The sequence below is a fragment of the Pteropus alecto genome, unplaced genomic scaffold, assembly GCF_000325575.1.
Source record: "Pteropus alecto unplaced genomic scaffold, ASM32557v1 scaffold16, whole genome shotgun sequence".
In the NCBI taxonomy this organism is placed as follows: domain Eukaryota; kingdom Metazoa; phylum Chordata; class Mammalia; order Chiroptera; family Pteropodidae; genus Pteropus; species Pteropus alecto.
Window position 1 is genome coordinate 8,118,329 of NW_006438867.1, and position 21,594 is coordinate 8,139,922.

General features: G+C 54.4%; 1 protein-coding gene and 1 non-coding gene across 2 annotated transcripts in view; one reads left to right on the top strand and one right to left on the bottom strand.

The window, feature by feature from the left end:
- The window catches only part of ATP12A (ATPase H+/K+ transporting non-gastric alpha2 subunit), an 84,025-nt gene that overhangs the window by 1,469 nt on the left and 60,962 nt on the right, over positions 1–21,594 (bottom strand). Inside the window, 18 exon segments of the mRNA XM_025049515.1 lie at positions 2–40; positions 174–297; positions 1,675–1,829; positions 1,922–2,090; positions 2,952–3,102; positions 4,907–5,043; positions 5,827–6,002; positions 7,853–8,045; positions 10,260–10,394; positions 11,916–12,025; positions 12,162–12,360; positions 13,265–13,533; positions 13,639–13,756; positions 13,874–14,008; positions 14,892–15,005; positions 15,782–15,985; positions 18,200–18,259; positions 20,937–21,189. Coding sequence (XP_024905283.1) covers positions 2–40; positions 174–297; positions 1,675–1,829; positions 1,922–2,090; positions 2,952–3,102; positions 4,907–5,043; positions 5,827–6,002; positions 7,853–8,045; positions 10,260–10,394; positions 11,916–12,025; positions 12,162–12,360; positions 13,265–13,533; positions 13,639–13,756; positions 13,874–14,008; positions 14,892–15,005; positions 15,782–15,985; positions 18,200–18,259; positions 20,937–21,189 — 2,741 coding nt within the window.
- On the top strand, positions 497–615 carry LOC112482931. Its single transcript, XR_003047448.1, has one exon. It is a non-coding gene; the product is annotated as a 5S ribosomal RNA (ribosomal RNA).

A 21,594-nucleotide genomic window follows, 5' to 3' on the forward strand; every position in this document is an offset into this window, starting at 1 on the left:
GTGAAGTACACGAGGAAGGCCCCCAGGGACTGCATGAGGCCTAGGAGAGAAAGCGGCAGAACTGCCCTGTCCCCCTCTCCTCGGGGCTCCTCCTCCCGCCCCAGCCCCACCTGAGGAGAGAGACCCAGCTCCTGACGGGTGACGGCGGGGAGACGCCGTCATCGTCATCGTACCGATGTGCAGGTAAGAGTACACGGCGAGCTGCTTGTTCACCAGCCGGTCCCGCTTTTTGTGGCGAGGCTTCCTGTTCATGATGTCACTTTCGGCTTTCTCGTAAGCCAAGGCGATAGAAGGGACCTGCGGGGAGAGAGCCTGTGAAGCCACCCCTGAAACATCATGCCCCACCCACAGGGCGACAGCAGGGGCCTGGGGCAGGGGGACAGGGCGGTGGAGGGTAGCAGTGGGTCCTGGAATGGTCCAGCCAGAGAGCGGACCAGAGGGGTGCGTTGTCCACAGAGAATTTGACAACAGCTGGCTTTAAAATTCAACATGCTTGGTCTACGGCCATGCCACCCTGAACGTGCCCAATCCCGTCTGATCTCGGAAGCTAAGCAGGGTCGGGCCTGGTTAGTACTTAGATGGGAGACCACCTAGGAAGACCAGGTGCTGTAAGTGTAAACAATAAAAATGTAAGGGATTGTAAGCCGACAAGGTCCTTGCAATCTGTGAGGTCAACCAAGAGTTGCCTTGCCTAAAAAAAAAAAAATCAACGTGCCTTCCCTCAGCGTGTGCTGGCAGCTCTGCATGGTGCGGGTGGTAAGTCCCTTCGCCCCTCTGGGGTGATGCCCTCTACCCACCCCCACCTCGGCACACCCCAGATCACAGTGGCTCTCTCGCAGGTCCTCCCACCTGGAGGGCCCGTTAAGAGACAGATCGCGGGGTCCCTCAGACTTTCCGACTCTCAGGGTCCATGCTGGCCCGAGACTCTGCATTTCTAACAAGTGCCCAAGTGACACCTGGACCACAGTGCAAGAACCACCGCAGTGGAGAAAAATGGACGTAAAGGGACTGGATGTGCCCCGGCCGTGAACTTTGGAACCTCAGTTTCCCTCGCAGGTGAAGCTGTCTCCAGCCTCCCTGCAGTGTGGAGGTCACCTGGCTGCTGTGCAAGGAAGAGAGGGACAAGGTGGCAGTTGGCAGGGCCAGTCTCCTCACTGTGACTTCGGACTGCTCCTTGTAGCCCTCCCCGCTTTAGCCCGTGCATGAAGCTTTCTGACAGGGCTGCAGGCTAACAAAGAGGAGGGTGTAGGCGACATCACTGTAAATGTGACGGTGACGACCTACAGTGACGTCACCTAAACTGAGGCTTTGTAACTGCGGCTTCTACTGCGTTGAGGTGAGGGGCTTCTAGATTGCTGATCCTCACACTTGACAAGGGGTGGCCATGGGAGTCACCTCAGCCCCTGGGCCCTGGCGAACTCACCCTTGAAGTGCTTTTAATTCCCTAACCTCTGACACATGTCCCTAGCCCTTTGCTCTGACGTGTGTTTGGGGGGCTGGGGGGATGGGCATCACACGAGAGCACATTAGAAACGCAGAACTTCGGGCCCCGTCCCGTCAGGGGTCTGAGAAGCGCTGACTTAGTCCACCTCCTTGCCCTTGACCTGGGACGGGACACCACGGCTCACACAACCTGGGCAGCTAGCAGACCCCGGTCCCTTTCATGCTCCTTACGATGTCTGTGCCCAGGTCGATGAACAAGAGGGTGATGGTGCCAATGGGCAGGGGCAAGCCGGCGATGATGTAGATCAGGAAGGGGCACAGCTCCGCGATGTTCTTGGTCAGCGTGTAGGCGATGGTCTTCTTCAGGTTGTCGAAGATCAGGCGACCTAAGCGAGGGCGTGTCTCCTTGCAGGGCTGGCCTTTGGCCCCCAGGGTGACCCCAGTTCCCAGGAAGAGCCCTTGGAGGAAGACCACGCACCTTCCTCCACCCCAGTGACAATGGACGCGAAGTTGTCATCTAGCAAGATCATGTCGGCTGCGTTTTTGGCGGCGTCCGAACCTGCTATTCCCATGGCGATCCCGATATCCGCCTTCTTGAGAGCTGGAGAGTCATTCACTCCATCCCCAGTCACAGCGACAACTGCGTCCTGTGGGGACATGGGGGGGGGCAGACAATGGGAGTGAGCAGGACCACTGGGTCACAGGGTGGGCAAGGATGCCATCTCTATTTTGTCTTCAGGACACAAGGACAACTGGACAGAGACACAGGGCCCTGTTTGGGTTCTGGGAGGAGATGAAGATGGGGAGCCCCAGATGCCAGAGCAAGGAGATGCCAAACGAGACGTGTTCGAACCCCTGAAACCGACGTGTGTGGTCCCCCTTCTGCCGTGGGCCCCCCGCGTCCACAGCTTTCTCAGCCACAGATTCGACCAACTGCAGACTGAAATTATTTTAGGGAAAAGGTCCAGAAAGTTCCAAAAGTGAAACTCGAATTTGCCACGCACGTGTCGAGCACCAACCCTGACTCCATGCAAATGAAGTGACACGTGGGCTCTGGCCTCCGTGCAAATGTAGGGTACAGGTAAGGAAAGGTTACATGCAAACACCACTCCGTCTTGTGGAAGGGACTTGAGCATCCACGGATTTTGGGGTTGGGGTGGAGTGAGGGTTCCTGGAGCCAATCCTCTGCAAATATGAAGGAACAACTACGTCTTCTATACCTCACATCTTTATGATTTTGTTCCCCATCTTCCATTTTTAATATCTCCATGCCCACAGCTGCCACAGCACCCAATGCCTCACTGTCAGGAGGCCCTTCCAGAGGGGTCCCAGGTGGGCAGAGGGTCAGCCCCCGAGAAGCGGAAGTGTGAGGTAGCCAGGAAGGATGAGCAAACGTCTCGGGAGGCTGAGAAGGCACCGCACCCTGACCTGGGATCCAAATGTCAGCCCCATGTGTCCCCATGAGACAGTCAGGGACCAGGGTCCTCAGGGCACCGCCGCCCACCCACCTGCCTCTGACAGCCCTCCACGATGATCAGCTTCTGCTGCGGTGACGTCCGGGCAAAAACGATCTCCGTGTAGCTGGTTAAGATCTCGTCCAGCTGCTCCGCACTCATGTCCTTCAGCTCCATGCCGGTCACCACCACGGCTTTGGCGTCCCTGGAAGGGCCAGAAGGAGCACTGTGAGTCCAAAGGACGGGTCTGGCCGAAACACCGTCGGGGGCAGGACGTGGGCGGAAGCCTCTTCAATTTCCTTGGCAACTCGGTGTCCTTGACACCCAAGGCTCCAGTGAGTGGGACAGGGATCTGAGTCCCGGAGGCAAAGGTCCCCATCTCGAGACAGTAAATGGAGGCTGAAGAAGAAGGATGTTTCCTGTTATCACAAGCGGGAGTGAGCCGAGTGGCCCATTTCTGACAGGGATGCGTGAGAAGTGGCCCCCCCGGTCAATATTTTACTGAACAAGTAAAAGGAAAACAAAAAATTCCCGTTTATGTGTTTTGGGTCCTAGAAGTCAGCTTATGCCAAAATACGGGCCACAGTTCCTGGTTGTTGTTTGTTTCAGATTTATGGAGCGTCTAGCATGCAGCAAGCAACGTAGGGAAAAAACTTCCTCTAGGTCTGCTGTGAGGACACCATTGTGCGCTGAGCACGAAAGGAAGGTTCTAGAAACTACTGATTACTCAGATCCCATGGTGTTGTCTCCTGCTAAAACTCTTCAGGGGCAGAGCCCAGGACCCCTAACTTGGGAGGCGAGGCCAGGCTTGGCCTCGTGTCCCTCTGGCTCTCCCCTCTAGCCCATTGGACTGCTCGGTCTGAGCCTCACGCTCATGATCATGAAGCCAGAGCTGACCAGGTGGGAACCGAACATGTTTGCAAAAGCCCCCGCCCCACTCTCCTGTTCAGTGTGGTTGCTGACTTGTATGAAAATGTATAACCCTGTTATTTCTTTAAAAAGGGAATGAAGAAAAGCTCCAAACCCGTTTTCGTAGATGAACGTTATTTCTACAAAGGAGGAGGGGACACTTAGGCTTCACGAGCTGCTGGTATGCCCAGAGCCTATAACTCTGGTTGTCTTAGTTGGTAATTTGTCGCCCTGGTGATCCTTTATTACCTGACAGCTCTGTGTCCCTAAAAGCCATAAATGCTGGATAAGCCAGAAGAGGCTCACCGGTCTTCCCGGTTTCCCCCACATGCATGAAAGTATAATAAAGTCACTGAGAGACCCTGCGGTCTTTGATCATTTAAATTATCAGCCGTCCCGCCAACTCTCCTCCCACGGCCGGGTCCTCTGTCCCCCGTGCGTCCCCTTCATTGCACTCGTCACGTCACAGTCAGTTTTCATTTTTCTGCCCCATTTCCTACTGTAGTTCCAGTGTCCGGCACGGCGCTCGGTGGACAGTTGGCACTCAACGAATGAGGGTGGAAAGAATGGACATGAGATTTGAAAAACCGAGCCTTTCCTTAGGGAGCTGCCATCCTATCTACAACCAAGTAGATAGAAAAAAGAAAAAAGTGCATGTTCAGGTAGCTGTGCTTACGAAGCAACCGAAGAGGTAAATGCTGGAGATGCGTGCCGGGGGAGCACACAGAACCCAAACAGTTCTCGACATCCCAGCTCGTGCGCTGGCAAGTCACTGCACGTAACCGTTTTGTTTCGGTTTTCCTCACTCTAAATGAGGCACTGAAGTTTTCAGGTCAACTTCACTGGGTTTTGAAATTTCATACAAGGACTACATCAAAGGCGATTTTGGTGGTTAATCCAGTGCTGGCACACATTAGGTGCTCAGTAAAACTCTGTGTGGGTGACCGGAAACACGGATTAAAGGGGAAACCTGCCCAGTATCACGAGAGAGTGTTCGGCAAAATAGGGGATTGGTTCCAAAGGGCACAGCTCTCCAGACCCCCAAGGTCCCCATGGACAAGAGCTGGAGCTTCTACCCCACTGGGGCTGTGCTCACTCACTGTTTGTTAACTTGCTCCACAGCGATGTTGAGGCGTTTTGCAATGTCTTCCACCGTCTCGCTGTTGGCCGAAATGATACCTACGCTCTTGGCAATAGCTTTGGCTGTGATTGGATGATCCCCCGTAACCATAATCACCTAGAACGCAAACAAGGAGAAAGGCATGGGGACGGCGAGGACCTCAGCAGGGCAATTCGGTGCCACCGTGACCTCGTACAGCATGGTCGGCGACGGCTGTGGTTTGTCCTGATGGATAGTTCCTGTTCGTTAGCTCAGAGACACGACTGTCCTTGAAGGTCACACTGGTGGCACTGCATCTGTCCTTGCTCCTGAATGCTCGCATTTCTTTCTCTGACTAGTAGAAGCCTTTCTCTTTGACGTGACTTTATTTACGAAAGGGCTGGGAGCAGCCTCAGGTTGCTTCAGCAGCCTTGATATTCACGTGGTAACGGAACGAAGATTTTGGTTTCGATACGAAGAAGGCAGAGGGATTATAGAAACCGGACCACCAGGTTAAGTAATAAAACCTTTTCTTCTATCATAGTCTAGGGCAAAGTAACGGAACGAAGATTTTGGTTTCGATACGAAGAAGGCAGAGAGGGATTATAGAGACCGGACCACCAGGTTCAGTAATAAAACCTTTTCTTCTATCATAGTCTAGGGCAAAAACATGGCTATTTCATGGCACAGGGACGTAGCATTCGCCACAGTTACTAGTGTTTCTTCCACAGAGACACAATTATTTTGCTTTCATTGCACAGCTACTGAAATCTTAGCACTGTGAGAGTAGAGATTTTTTTTTTTAAAGGGACCGATATTCACTTGAAGAAACCTAAATATTGACTATGTCCTCGGACAAGTGCTCTTAGGGAGGGATACAGCATAAACGAGGGGCCTCCCACGTCAGGAAGTAACCCCCACCTTGATCCCCGCGCTCCGGCATTTGGTGACAGCATCCGGGACAGTGGACCGAGGCGGGTCGATCATTGACAAGAGCCCCACAAAACAGAGGTTGGACGTGGGAAAGTTCATGGTGTCGACATCGAACGAGTAGGTCTCTGGGAACTCGTCCGCCGGCAGGTAGAGATGACAGAAACCTGGAACGCATGAACATGGGGGTCGGTGAAACCCGGCCATGAGTCATCACGAGGAGGAGCGTCTTCATCGCTGTCAGCCCTCCCCCCCATTCCCCCACCCCTGCTCCGGAACTTCCGTAATGCGCATTGTTTTCAACAAAGGCACAGTGCATCCAAAATAACCCACTGTGCTCGTTAGGTTGTAGGACTGTCAAGTCCTTTACTTCGGAAGATGTCCCAGTCGAGGGTGGGGACAGAGACACAAAGAGATAAGCATAATAGATCACGGTGGGTGTTACTGAGGGGAGCTACGCTCCAGCCCCGCTCCAGCCCCGGGGGGCATCAGAAAAGACCTCACCAAGGAAGTCACATGTCAGCTGACTCTCCGGAGCAGAGTTGGGGAGGACTGGGGGGTGGGAAGGCCAAATGGGGGTTGGGGGTGGGACCTGGACTATCAGGTCCCAAACCCAGTCTTTAGTCAGGATTTGGCATGAGAGGAAGGCCACCAGGAGTGGGGTGGGACTGTTCGTTACTCAGACAGCGTCTGGCTCTCTCACAGGTCAAGGAGGAGGGGTTCCTGCGTCTGGTGGCACTTCCAAGGTCATGGGGACTTTCTCATCAGCCCTCACATCAAATATACACTCAGCGCGGCCCACTGAGCTACCCGTCTCAGGAAAGCCAGGCTTTGGGAGGTCACACGCGAATAACCCCTGGTTCTCGCGGCAGGGCATGTTCCATGACACCACTTAAGGGACCGGTTCCTATCGACGCCCAGCCAGATGGGGATCATCTCGCCCTGCAAAGACGACCCGACACCGTGGGTCGTCTGAGGCACACTGATAGCATTCTCGTCTCATCGACAGAATTCACTTACTCCACAGACCCAAACATCTCTTAGAAACACGCATTCCACAGATTCCATCTGTGCTGGCGGGAACTTTCGCCATGTTCAATGAGCTTTGTCGCCTCCATGAGCTTGTTATTATTTCGAATGCACCATTCTGTGGTTCAGGGGTACCCCTGCTAATAACCCCTGGTTCTCACGGCAGGGCATGTTCCATGACACCACTTAAGGGACCACAATTAGGCTCCTGCCACACTGGTTGTATTTCCATAGTCCCTTCCTCTTGTAATGTCCCTTGTCTCTTCCTAGTAGTATTTTTTCCCCTAATCACTAAGTGGGAAACATCAACATTTTTTTCAACTCGCTTTTCTCCTCTAATCAGTTGCTAGTCTCACAGGGTCTGCCTCCAAGAAGTCTCTTGTGTCTGGTCCCTCCTTCACGTCCCCGTCGCCTTGGGTCAAATCCCACCCTCTGTCGCCTGAGCGAGGGCAGCCACCTGCTCCTGAGCCCCGCCCCTATCCGCTCCCTGCTGCTGCCCAGATCCCCCGTCAGGAAACACGGACTCTGAGCGGTTCGCTTGCTGTGACATGAGGCCCTCCACATGGTGACCTCCAGCCGCCTTTCCAGCGTCATCTCCCCGGACGAGCCGCCTCTCCACCCCGCAACACCGCACACTGAGTGCTCCCTGCCATGTAGGCATACCCTGCTCCCAGCTCTGAGCCTGGCTTCTGTTGTCCCCTCCGCCGTGAACCCTTTCCCCCACTTCCCTTCAAATATCGTCGTTTGAGGCCCCTTTGAATGTAACTCCTCCATCCCCAGACCAGATTTTCCCTACCGGGCAGTGACCCCGCCCTCCTCGCCACTGTCACCGGGTTCCTCATATTCATCTACCACTCTTTTCTCTGTGAGTCCTGGGGATGCCGCGGCTCCTCTGCTAGGTGATCAGCCTGTCCCACCTTGTGCCCTGACCCAATGAGGGCCTTGCGCCTAACGGGGGACACGCGGGGTTCTGCCACCAAGAGCTCACCCAGCACACGCTCGCCCAGGCCCCCCAGCTCCATGTACGCGGTGTGGAAGGCGTCGGCCATGCTCCGGTCCAGGGCCTGCTCCTGGCCGTTGACCATGATGGTGCTGCATTTCTCTAAGATCCTCTCAGGGGCCCCTTTCATCACCATGAGGAAGCGCCGGTCACTGGGGTCATCCGTCTCGTGGATGGAGAGCTGGCAGGGAAGGAACTGAGTGTCAGCGCAGCACGCGGTCGGGGCGTGCACCATCTTTGCTGCCAGGGACCGGATGGGCCTCGTGGTAGCTGCACGACAAGGTGGAAAACGCTGCTTCTCCTCGAAATGTAAAGGAGGCCGGTTCTGTCCTTTTCATTTTCTGGCCAAGGGACATGCAAGAGATCTGGACTCAGCCACCGAGTCCCAGCCCAAGGGGGGACCCTGAGGTTGAGCCCAAACTAAGCAGAGCTGCTCTTTCAAACAGAACGTGGCTGCTTTAGGGGAGCAGATGTGGCTGTCAGCTCGTGAAATCTTGGGCCTTGAACTAGATCTGCAGAGGCACCCGAGGGCTGGAGGGCTGCGAGTCCCTGGTCTCGCCTCCCGTCCCGCCTCCCTGTTGCGAGCAGCATTCTGACCCGAGCTTCTCCGAGCCCAGACAGGCATGAGGGCAGCAGCCCCCGTGCCTCTTCATCGCCACATTGATCCGTTTCACCGTGAAACGGATGTGAACAAACACGGGTGGGGGCAGAGGAAGTGGGTAGGCTTGGGCCAGGCTTCCCGAAGGACAGCGAAGGAACAAGCATCACAGTTTTAACACCAATGCCTCGGATCTAGTAATTCCACTTCTAGACTCATTCTCATGAGATAATTGGGAAAAATGTGAAAAAACATGTAGACGATGATAAATGGCTGAGTCCTGCGTCGCCCTTATTAAACACCGGGATGGGGCTGGACAGCCCTGCGGTCAGGCCTGAGTCTCCACCCCAACCATGGAGAATATAAAGGATAGTCTTTGAAATGAAATATGCATTTGTTTCTTTACATAAAACTTTATAAAACAGTGTCCTAATTTCTCAATTTTCCATAAACTACTGAAAATACCTTCACGGACCAGTCCTGCTGTCCTAAGATCAGTAAGACACGACTTTCTGCTTTGTTGCTCCCCAAGGTCACGGCTCTTTATTCGGGGCTGAGCGGGGTGGACAGAGCCCCAGCGGGACTCGAGTCTCATCCCTGACCACAGGGCCGTCCAGCCCCGTCCTGGGTCTGTGTCGTATAAAGCTCTGGACCTCACTTCCTCACGCTCTGCTTCGCAGAGCCGTTGTGGGGATCAGGTGAGTCGCTACATGTGGAAGAGAGCGCATGACGTGCCTGATTCATAGCATCACTTTGGGGCTGTGACTCATTCTACTTCCACTTACGTACACTTTCTGAACAGGAGATGTGATTTCCTGCCTTAAATATTTGACGTCAGACACGTCTGTTGGTTGTCTACTGGGCTAACTACGGATCTCTGTCGGTCCATCATCCACACGGATGTTTGCAACACATAGTTCTTTCCCATCCAGACAAAATGGCTGGGGAATCACCAGAAACTTCAACACAAACTCAGCTACCCTACTAGTACCCTTCATTGTTAGTGCAAAGGGCAAACCATAACACCTGCTCTCCGCTCTGGGGCCCACGGGAAAGCCCACCAGCAGCAGGACCCCGGGCCACACACTGTCACCTGGCCCAACATGAGGAGGATGGGGGTAGTTGGGCACCCCTGAAATGAGGAGAGACGACCAGGCAAGGACGGCCGTTTTCTTCCCAAGCGACAAGTGAATAAAGATGCCTACGGGCCAGAACTGGAAGGCCACATGGCTGGTCATCTGCAAGATTCCTCAGCGTTTCCTAAGGACGAGGCTCCCTCACTGGCCCAAGCGGAACTGTCCCGCCTCTGAGTTGTGACAGAAAACGCGTGGGCTCAGGAGTCACACCGACATGTGAAAATCAGTCACGCCACTTCGATGCCGGGGTGAGTCCGGTCACGTCCACACACTCGGGGGCCCATGTCCTCACCCGGAAGATGGGATTCACTAGTCCTGCAGCATGGGCTTGTCGTGAGGATTAATGAAACAATGACGTGGACCACCAGACGCAGACCGTGGTGCAGTAGCCAGCGGCTCCCCTGTCTCCCACCTCGTTCACCCTTTGGGCTCTGGCTGTGGCCCCTCATTTGTGTGAGTCACCCCATGGGTGTGAGCGTGTCTGTAATAGAGACCCAGCGACAGAAACCTGTGCCAACTTGACCGGAGGCCCAGGCCCTCCATCCCTGAAGGCTGTTTTTGAGGCCAGGAATTGTTCAAAACCCATAGGAACCTGAGGATACTTGCAAGGAGAAACACTGTTCTTGTGACGACAAAGATTCGTTTGTGAGGGACAGCTTACCTGGAATTTGTTGGTTGAGTTGAAAGGGATTTCTGCTACTTTGCGGTTTCTCTTCCTAATTTCCATCACGTCGCCCAAAATCACCTCCGAGAATTTTAAAAGAGCAGTTTCGGAGGCGTCTCCAACCACAATTCTCTGAAAATCAAAACAGATTTTAAAAAATATCATATATATGTGTGTTTGCATACATGATCCGGTTCTTTGGGAATTATTTTCAAGGAACCAACGTGTCGCCTAAGTTTACTATCCAGTCAGAGAGATGACACGATGACACACAATTGTGAGTGATTTAAGACCACGGTAAAAGTGTTAAGAGTGAGTGGTGCCACCCACTGGTATCAGGAAAACTCAAAAAATTCAGAGCTCTGGGAGAAAACAAGCAGCCATGAACTAGATCTTGAAAGATTGTGGGTTATGGATAGAGGAGCTAAAGAAAGCCTTCTAGAAGGTCATGAATGTCATGAACGAAGGTTAGAAGTATGAGACTGCTACCTTAAGTGCAGGGAGCACAGGTGGACACGGGAGGCGGGCGGGGGCCCCAACAGGTTGACTGAGGTCTAGACTCGAGAAGCAGAAAACAGAGAAGCAAGGAAAGTGTTTGAGCGAAGTCAGAGGAAGTATTTCCTCTCACGTGGCATTTAAGGAAAATCAGAGCCATGCAGGAAAGACTCGGGCAAGGGAAGCTGGAATCACATAGGCCAGTCAAGAGGCTGGCACAGTCATGCAGATGCAAGGTCTCAGGGATAACAGAAATGTGAAATCATAGCTATTTTGAAGCAAGAATGATAGGACTGGGTGAAGAGAAAGTTAACGATGACTTCTAAAAGTTTCGGCCCAGATGACAAGTAAAATGGTGATGTCATAGAAAAACAGAGACTGTGGGACCAGGTCTTGATTTGAAGCCGAGTTGGCTACAGGTCGAAGGTGACCAATATCATTTGTTGAGTCAAACAGGGCAACACCTCCGCGTGGAAACACACAGCCAGCTGGGGGATCCATGGAGCTGGGGTGGGAAATGAGAACGGGACGGAAGGATTGGAAAGAGACTGACAGAGAAGGGAATTGATGAGATGATGGAGGAAAAAAGAGCCAACGAATAGAAAATAGAAGATGAAGGAAGCAGATGATGAATCGAAAATTCAGGGGGACGTAGATCCAGTGACTCGCTTGGAGGAAGAAAAAGAGAGAGAGAGGGAGGAGGGGCAGGAAGGAAGGGAAGGGGAGGCAAGAGTTAGGTTATCACGTATTCCAGGACTCCTCAGAGCACCTGCTGCCAAGAGGAACACCTTCTAAGATCAGTCCTATTTCCATCCGATTACATTTTAAACTTCCGTGAATGGCATTTATGTGATAAAGAAACTATCTACTTATCTGACTGAGAAGTTAGGAAACTCACTTAAAGGCACATTCACTTTCTGGAATGAGACAGGCTTCTCAAAAGACCGAGATCAATCTGAGACCCCTCGGCCATCCCTGTGATGGTTCAAAGCTCCTTAGAACGAAGGGAGTCTCCTGCAGGTCTTGTGAGGCTGACTTGCCCTTCCCAGCATGAGCTCAGCTCGGTGGGAGAGACTAAATCAAGCACCAAGCCAGAACAAAGACAGTGGGTTCAAATCGGTTGTGACTCGAGACCGTGGGACGCGGACGACGCCTTACCTTCATAATGGGGACGCTTTCCTGTCCTGGTCTGAACTCGGCTCGGCTGCACAAGGTGATGATCTTCGACAAGGAGGTCCAGGTTCCAGAGCTTTGGTCAAAGGTTTGCTCTGGAAAACAGGAGGCCCAGTGGGTGCCGTGGGTGCTGGAACCCACGCTCTGCCCACGACTCGTGGCCACACCAGGCTCCGCCCCACCGCTCGAGTCCACGGCCTTGAGCCAGACGGAACGCTCCAGAAAACTTACCCGAGTGGTCTTCACTGGTGTCGGCCGTGAATATCTGACTGTCAAACCACAGATGGGCCACGGTCATCCTGTTCTGGGTGAGGGTCCCGGTCTTGTCAGAGCAGATGACAGAGGTAGAGCCCAACGTCTCCACGGCCTCCAGGTTCTTCACCAGGCAGTTCTTCTTGGCCATCCGCTTGGCTGTCAGTGACAGAGTCACCTGCGCGAAGAAGGAGAGACAGAGAAATCCTCTCAAACGCGAGCTCCAAAGCAGAAACAGCTGGAGCTGGACAACCTTCGGGACAGAGCTGAAGTCACAGAGGTGGCAAAGCCGACCCAGGAGCTGACAGACCACTACCAGGGACCGTATGCCATACCCTTTTTTGTTGTTGTTATTTTTAAGCATGGGACATTTCTTCTGTCCCTTTACGCCTTGAAGAAAATGATCCCGAGGTACCCACAGGTGACAAAGCCAGGCCGGCTACAGCCAACTCTCATGTGTGATTTTAAAGGGAGCTTCGGCCTGCTCGGGATGACATCAGGCCAATGATTGTGGAAGCCACCTTAACAGGTAACTGGAACCATGAGTCCCCCCTCTCCCACAGCAGAGACTGTGGGCGGTGGGGGGCAGGGGGTGGGGCGCAGATGAACTGGATGGGCCCTTACAAAGGAAGACCCAGAGCTGAAGTTGGGGGTCGGCACAGGAAAGGGCTGGATTGCTTTGCAGAAAAAAAATGGGAGCAATTTGTGTGGGGGTGTCGGGGAGAGAGAAGAGAAATAAGGTAAGGGACCTGTGTCTAGGTCCCTCAGCTGCAGAAACTGCCAAGAAAGCTGGTGGGGAAGGCATCCGGCTTCTTCTGGAAAACCTTCTGTCAATGGTGGCTCGAGTCTGTCTAATCTAAATCTCAAGGGCAAAGCACCCCACGAGGCCTGACGACGGTGCTCTCGAAAATGGAAGCCGAAGGTTCACATATCGACAGCCTCCCAGTCCCTTTTGTTCTGAACAGTCCATTCAGAATGTCCCCTGGCTGTCCCTGGCGGGGAGGGAGTGTGACTCTGAGACAGAGGAGACCCGCGGTTTGCGGGCGGAGCTCACGCAGCCTAGCCGGGCGGCAGGGACTCACAGTGACAGTGGCCAGGAGGCCCTCAGGCACGTTGGCCACAATGATGCCGATGAGAAAGATGATGGAGTCCAGGACCGCGTACTTCATGGACACGGAGATGATGAAGAACAGCACGCCGACGGAGACGGCCACTATCGCCACGATGTGGACGAAGTGCTCGATCTCCACGGCGATGGGCGTCTTCTCGTTGCCGACTCCCGATGCCAGCGAGGCGATCTGGCCGATGACGGTGCGGTCCCCCGTGCTGATGACCAGGCCAGTCGCTGTGCCTGTGGGCGGAGCGGGCGCCTGACTCTGGGAGTCCTTGGCGGGGAGGGGGCGGGGCCCGTCCACACTCCCGAGGCCAAGGCTGAGGCCACGGCCACTGAGTTTACCTTCCAGGCAGGTGGTGGAGTAGAAGCCGATGTTCTTGGTCTCCAGGAGGTTGTCGTGCGTGCACTCACAGGAGCGTGGCTGGGGCTCGGACTCCCCCGTGAGCGACGAGTTGTCCACCTGGAAGGGGCAGTGAGACAGTTCAAGGTAAGCCTCCGTGTCCCCTGTCTCGGGGATGGCGAGGCCTGGAGGGACCCCAGAATGCTGGGTTGACGCAGGGGTGCCCGTGACTCTCACCTTGCACCCCTGAGCGGACAGCAGCCTGATGTCCGCGGGAATCTGGTCCCCTCCTTTAATCTCCACTATGTCCCCGACCACCAGCTGCTCCGCAGGAATTACTTTCTTCTCCGAATCGCGAATGACAAGTGCTTGCTGCGAAAGAAAGCACGCCAGGCCCCTCAGATCCCGGAAGGACACAGACCCTCGTCCACTCGCCCCTCACCGAACCTCGGCCACGAGGCGCTGGAGGCCACAGCCGTCGGGACAGCAAAAGAGAAAACCGAAGACTGTGACCCAGGCCCGAAGACCCTCAGAACGATTTTTTGTTTTGGGGAGGAGGTCCTAGCGATCATCTTGGACCCAGAAAATGCCAAGGGCAGAGATTCGGCAAGGCGGCCGCCCTGAGCCTGAGGAAAAGGGGTGAGCACTCCTGGCTGGGCATCGGGGGGAAACCCTGATGGCTGAACCAAAGGTCATAATGCTCTCGCTCAGGCCGAGAAAATGTTAACAGAGGGTCCCCCACCGGTTAGCACAGAAGATCTCCAGAGCTCCCTCCAGCTGGTAGCTCTAGAGGATCAGGGACTGCATGGTTTTTCCGCTGTGTTGACAGTGGTGCACGGTCACCCTAGGAACACCTCTGGGGGCCCGGCAGGAAGAGGGGAGCAGCGGGCCTCCCACGCCAAGGGTCCCGGGGCAACACGCAGATGGTCACAGGTAAGGAATCAGGTGACCGCTTCGCTACCAGAACCCACAGGACAGCTTTCGTCCGACCAGCCCCGCAACGCTCCCAGGCAGTGGCAGAAGACACTACGTGATGACTGTTACATCTGTCCTGCTTTACTCTTGACTGAGCATCTTCCTGCATCTTACCTCACCGGTCATCTCAAAACCCCGAGGAAACGGGGCTTCAGAGAGATGAGGTCACTTGCCCAAGGCTTCTCAGATGGCAAGGGATGGGGCCGGGCCTGTGTGTACCTTCTGCCCCCAAGGCCCCACTGTCCTCACCTGAGGCCAGGGAGGAATGGCTGCCGCTCACCTGCGGGATCATCTTACTGAAGCTGGCCATGATGTTGGTGCTCTTGGCCTCTTGGTAGTAAGCAAAGATGCCCGTCAATAAGACGACCAGGACGAGCACGGCACCCAAATACACCTGGGTCGGGAAGAGAGGCACCGATCAGAGAAACCCACCTCGGGGTGGCCCAGGGCCTAGGCCTACAGCCTTCCCTGGGAAGACCAGAGAGATGGCTGTGGTGTCTGGGTGTCATTTGCAGAGCACAAAATCTACCCGTTTGAAGTATATAATTCAATGATTTTTAGTAAATCTACACGGTCGTTTATTAAAGTTGCAACAGTCGCCACAATCCGGTTTTAGAGCATTTCCGTCGTCCCAATAAGATCCCCGTGCCCACTACCAGTATCTTCGCTCCCACCCCCAGCCCTGGCAAATCTGTCGTCAGGATGAGCCTGTTCCAGACACTTCTTATCAGTGGGAATCTTGCTATACGGTAGGTGGCCCCATAGCATAGTGTTGATCAGTGCCGTTTTGTGCTTTGGGGGCTTGGTTCTCAGTAGGCGCAGATGCTCCCCACAATAAAGGGAAAGAACTGGCTTTGAGGAGAGAGAACCCCAAAACGCTTCACAATTTTTTCACTTAGGACTTGCAGTCTCTCTCTCTCTCTCCCTCTCTCTCTCTCTCTCTCAAGTTCAAGCTCATACTGCCTCCCAGACATCAGAAAGTCAGGTACATTTTCTATGTTACAGCTGGGGAAGGATGGATTTTCCCAGACCCCTGCGGCGACCGGTCAGTGACTGGAGACTCCTGATTCACCCAGGGCCCCGCCCTTGAGAAGCCCTGCCCATGGTTCTGTCCTCTCCATCACCCGCTGACCACGGCTAGGCAGGGACCGACTGCAGCGCCTTACTTACGCTGTCCAGGGATGAGGAATTGTTGCTGGCGAACTGAATTCCGTAAGCGATCCAGCATAGGATGGCGCCCACCCACAGGAGGATGGAGAACCCCCCCACCATCTGCTTCAGGAACTTGACGATCTCGGGGGTCTCCTTGGGAGGGGACAGGGCGTTGGGGCCATGCTGGGCCAGCAGCTCTGCCGCTTGGGCGCTGGAGAGGCCCTGAGAAGGCAGAACAGAGATAATTAGACGTCGGTCCTGCTTTGGTTGGACGTCACACGTCTGCAGGCTGTGGGAAAAGTGGGCGACACCTTGTCCCCCCAGTCCCCACCTTTTAAAAAGGAATATTTAATGCTTACTATCAGCCAGGCAGCGTTCTCCACATAGTCACTCAGTTATTCTTTAAAACAATACTCCGAAGAAGCGACGATTATTATCCTCATCTTACAGAGGTGGAAATTAAGGCACATGGCAGTTTGGTCACCTGGCTAGTAAGGGGCAGCACGAGAACTGGCCCAGGCACCTGGCTCCAGCCCCACTGTGCCCTGTGAAGGCCATTCGGCTTCTCAGAGATTTTCGCAGAGGTGGGAACGCCTCGGCTGAGGAGGAGTTTGAAGACAGACGCTAGTCCCCAGGGATGAAGGCAGCGTGGTGACAACCAAAACACTCCCCGTTCTGCAACTTTGAAATGGCGCGTGGCTGATTCTTCATCCTTATATCGGGGGCTTTTCCGCTTTTCTAGAGGTTCACCCTAAGTTCTAAGTCCTTGGTCATCTCGCGGTTATAGTCCTGTCAAGCAGGGGCCCTACGACCAGCCAGTTCTCACCCGAAGCCCTCCGTCCATGGGTGCACGAAGCCTTCTCCACGCCCTGAAATCCTGTACCGCCATTCATAGGGTTTCCCCCCATAAACCAGCTTTTACAGAGGAAGTCTCGCACAGACCTCTGTCCCTAATTATGCCATGAGCCAGAGAGAGGACTTTGTCCTTGTTCATTTTTGTGTTCTTTACGGGGTCTACCGCCTTTTCTACAGCAGAGGCTTAAATAGCTGAATAAACTGGATGACTGCAGCCACCAACTCAATAGCGTCAGCCCCCCCTTGCAATTCCTCTTCCAGAACCCCAGACTCACCATCGCCCCTCCCCCCGCTTCCTTCTCTAATCTGCACCCTCCTCCAGCCACCTCCGGCTGCCTCCTCACGGCCACGTGGTAACTGCCATTAGCGATTTGTTTAAAAACCTCGGCGAAACCCTACGGGTCATTTCTCTGAAACGTCCTGCGAATCCGCCCCTCTCCTCCCACCTTACCGCTGCGGCCTTGTTTCAGTCCTGCGTTATTGTCCTGCTCCTCCAGACCCTTAGAACGTAAACACAGAGCGAGCTACCCACGTGGCCCACGGCACACGGCGGGTATCTCGTCAACGTGCACGGGCTTTACAGCCATCTCGTGCCGGAACCGCCTGTCAAAAACCAGCCTTTCCACACCGAGCCCTTACATGTTCACATGGTCCTTGTTTCTTAGTGACCGGTCCAGCCAAATTACCTCTTCCCGGCCTCACTCTCCACCTCGCCTCCCGGTCCACACAGGCTCCCAGACACACTCTGACCTTCCTGCCACCTTGCCCCCTCCACCAACCAAGCTCTCTGCCAACTTGAATTCGAGTCATCGAGCCATCATCCTATGTCCCAGTTTCAAACACAGTGCCTCCTCCGGCCATCACTCGGCATGTCGCATGCCCTCTTGTGAGCCCTCCCAGTGGGACACAGTGGGAGTTATGACTCTTTCCTATGTCTGCCTCCCCTGCAGAGCTGCTTGCTCTGCAGACCAGGCAGGGGTCCCTGTGCGTCCTTATCCCTCTGCTGCTGGCCCCGTCCATCGCACGCAGCGGGCACTTTTGCTGACTTGAACAGATGTGTCTGACCCTTCTGATGTCGGGACGCTGGCACTTTTGAGATCTGACTTGAGTCGGCATTTGCAGAGGGAAGCAGTACCCATGTGGTGGGGGAGCGGGGGGCGGGGGTGAGTGGACAAGTGCGGTCCAAAGCTATCACCCCAGACCCTTGTTTCTCAACACCGCTGTTCCCCATTCTTTGATAAGGCCCTCATACTTCCTGCACATCAGGATGATAAGACCTCTGACCCTCGCAGTAGGTGAGCATCTGGCCTTCTCTGGGGAGACCATGGCTTCCTGTGGTCACAGCCAAATGAGTGTACACAGTCAGCATCCAGCTCAGCCAAGGAGCGTGACCAGGGTCTTGGCTCAGACATGCCAGCTCCCGAGGTCTGCCAACCCTCTGTCACCCACCAGGCATGTGGGGACGGGCATTCTCAAAGTTGCCACTATTGGTCACACATCCTAAAGGCACCATCTCCTTCCCCATACACCTTCTTCCCATCACAGGGCCGCTCCTCCCAGCCTAGCTTGCCGATAACTTACCGTGACGATGTTTGTACAGTATTTACTTTCCAATTCCTTACTGCTGAGCTTGTGGTCATTCTGAGTTGATGAAAAAAAGAACAGAGTGAATTAGAAAATTCTGAAAGGCTCAAACCCAAAGCCCTGACCAGCCCCTGGAAGCTGGGAATCACGGTGACAGGAGAGGGGACAGGACGTGTGGGACCGAGAGACAGTCCTTAGTGTCAGGGGGACCACCGCAGTAAGGGAAGAAAGTGTCTTGCCACAGGAGAGCCTTGTCTCTCTGATTCAGGGGACTTTCTAGCCACCCCGGAAGAGTTCGGTCTTAACTCGCCATTTAGTGCGTCGTTTTTACAAACAAAGCAACGTGTGTCACCTCAGCCTGAGCTCCAGCCTATGCAGGTCTGAGCACACCTGATGTCCAGGTGCTAGCGAGCTGGACCCTTAACTCAGACCTGAGTGCGGGAGTGCTGGGTGCTCTGAGCAATGCCAACCAGCCCACTTCACGTGTCCTGACCCCTGGGGACCCATGCAGTTCTGGCCAGGTAGCTTAGTCCTGGGAAGCGGGAAGCACAACTTCCCTCAATCAAGCACCTGCGATTCAGTAGATCACTGGTGACAGAAACCCCTCAGTTTGAAAACCTGCCAAACACACACCAGTGTGGCCCAGACTTGCAAATTTTGCCACAGAAACGTCAGACTCAAGGAGCATTTATCAGCCTGGGCACCTCTGACATTCTGGGCGGATAACTGTCCTGAGAGCGTCTGCCAGGAGTACCCTCCCCCAGACCCAGCACTTGGGGGTCTTTAAGCTCTGACTGTCCAGAACCAAGATTTATACTGTGACTGGGACCAGAGCCACCTCTTTTCTTAAATATATGCAAAAAAAGTCACATTAAGATTAGACTTTACTATTAAATAAATTTTGGGGTCCTTTCCACTGTCAGATTCTGTTTTGCTCACTCCTTTACCTATTGAAGGTGACATTGCTGGGCATGTGAAGGACTGAGACGCAGTTCTGTGCATTGCACGCCAAGTCCCGGGCGGGTAGGAGCGACGGAGGACCAGGTGCGCCCGGCCGCTGTTGGAGCGGATGGTCCTGGACCCACGGGCCTGCACAGCCCGCACGGGGCCGCTTCCCTGCTCGCGAGCCCTGGGTAGACCGGGAAGGCGGGCTGGGGCTGGGGCTGGGGCTGGGGCTGGGGCGCGCTCTGCTGGCCAGTCCTGGAATAGCACGGGGCAGCACCCTGGCTGGGGCTTGGGTTTATTCAGAAATTAGGGGTGCTCTAGCTCTCCTCTAATTTGCTAGGGGCGGGGTCAGGATGCAAGTGCGTCCAAGTACAGTCACAAATTACAGGATTTTGAGAGAAGGCTGGGAAAAAAGAGAGAAAGAAAGACGCTCCTCTCTCTGCTAATCCCATGGGAACTTCTTTCCCGTATTGCACATCTTCACAAGATGATGCCGGAGAGAGTATCATCGTAATAAACAGGCGCAGGGTAGAATGCGCATTGCTACTTACAACATACATTTTCATGTTGTAAGCAGCAATTTCAAGGAAGAAGAGATATGTCTTTAATCCTAAATGCTAGGGACACGTAGGCAATAAAATCGATTACTATCTGGTGCTGTTCTAAATTTCTCCTACTATTATCTCCTTTAACCCTCTTAACAGCTCTTAAGAGGTGGGCATCACTTTTCAGTCCTATTTTTCAAACTAGGAAACCGAATTCCGAAGTAGGATTTGAGTTCAGGTCAGCCCGGTTTCAGAGCTGTGCTCTTAAACATCTATCAGAACATTATACAGGCAAATAGATGCCCAGCCGTGTGCTGCTAGGTGTTTGACAAGCTCTCTGGGAGGAAACCAAAAAAAAGAAAAAATACTGGTTTGCGGTGTTTCTCGATTTCTCACCATAGCCAAATTCCAAGCGACAAACACAATGTCGTTTAGTTTGCCAAATTCCTCAGTAATTTCACCACCAGCTCTGCGGCCCCCACACGCTCACCTCCCTGCCCTCTGCTCACACAGTCACAGGACTCGAAAGTCTGCAATGAATTCTGGAGACAACCTAGCAAAACCTCCAGCTGAGGGCAGAGGCTTCCCCTTTGGCATTCTTGAGATGAAATGTCGCATTTCAGTTCCCAGGCAGCCAAAGTTCTTCCTCAGTCGTGATAATGTTAGTGCTTCCATAAAGCATTTTAATGACACAATACTCTCTTTTCTCACTTTTGACCCTCACGGAGCCAAGCAAAGGGCTTATTTCCTGTTTACATACAGAAAAGGGAGCTTCACTGAAGCTTGGTCGCTGCTCCTAGTTACAGATAAGTCATGGACTCCAGGCTCAACATCTTAACCACCTCCTCAGGGGGAACCTAGCAAAACTTCAATAGTTTTACCTTATCAGCTAGAAACGGCCAAAAAAAATAAATAAATAAAAAAAATAAAAGGCGGTTTCTTCTGTCTCAGTGGAGGAGAGTGGCCTGTGGGGCCTGCAATCCCACCTGGGACCGCCTTCGACCAGAATGGGGGAGTCCTGCAGAGGCCTGATCCTGGGCAGATGCTATCACACCTTCTCTCTTGTTAAACAAGGAAGCGCCCTCACCGGGGTTTTCCAAGCCTGGAGACGCATTTTTCTTTCGTAAGAGTAAGGTTGCAGGGGCGATCTCCTTGGGGGGCGGCGAGGGGGGAGGGGGAGGGAAGCGAAGCGCTCAGCCCGCCTACGGGCATGAGGGCCCAGTCCACCCAGTCCACGCACTGACCAGATCCAGTTCTTTCTTCGGCTCGTCTTTGTGGTGCTTTTTCCGGCGTCTCCTGCGGTTGTCCTGCAGGCCCCGGTACTTCTCCTCGCCACCCCCCTTGTCTGTTTCCTCGGCGTCTTTGTCTCCATTGAGCTCCACAGAGTAAATCTGGGGCGTTTTCTGGAGGAGAAGCGGAGGTGCAGTGTTAGTCCTCGAGGTCTTCTCTGACCTCCCCTGCGGGTCGCGGACGCCTTCCCCGCTGTCATCCCCTCCTCTGGGGACAGGAAGGAGCGGGATGGCGGGGAGGGTCCCCTGTCTTCAAATAGTGGCACCCCCCTTAGCGGTCTTTCCTCTCCTTTCCTTCCCTCCCCTCCCGCGTGGAGGGAGGGCAGACTGGGGTGCGGAGGGTGGGACATGAGGGTGCCCACTGTCCCCCGTTTCTTGGGTGGGAGTGCCCACCGAGCTTAGGGATCTCAGCCTCGGGCAGGGCGCGCGTCGCGCCATCACTGCGCGTCGGGTGTACCCCAGCTTGGCGCCACTTTCGGAATCCGGGCGGACCCGGACCGCCGGCCCTTCCCCGCGTCCGGGTTTTGATCTGCGCCCAGCCCACCCGGGGGTCCGGCTGAGAGCCTGGCGGGACGCGGAGGGGAGCCGCGCGGGAGCAGGGGAGCGCGGGGCG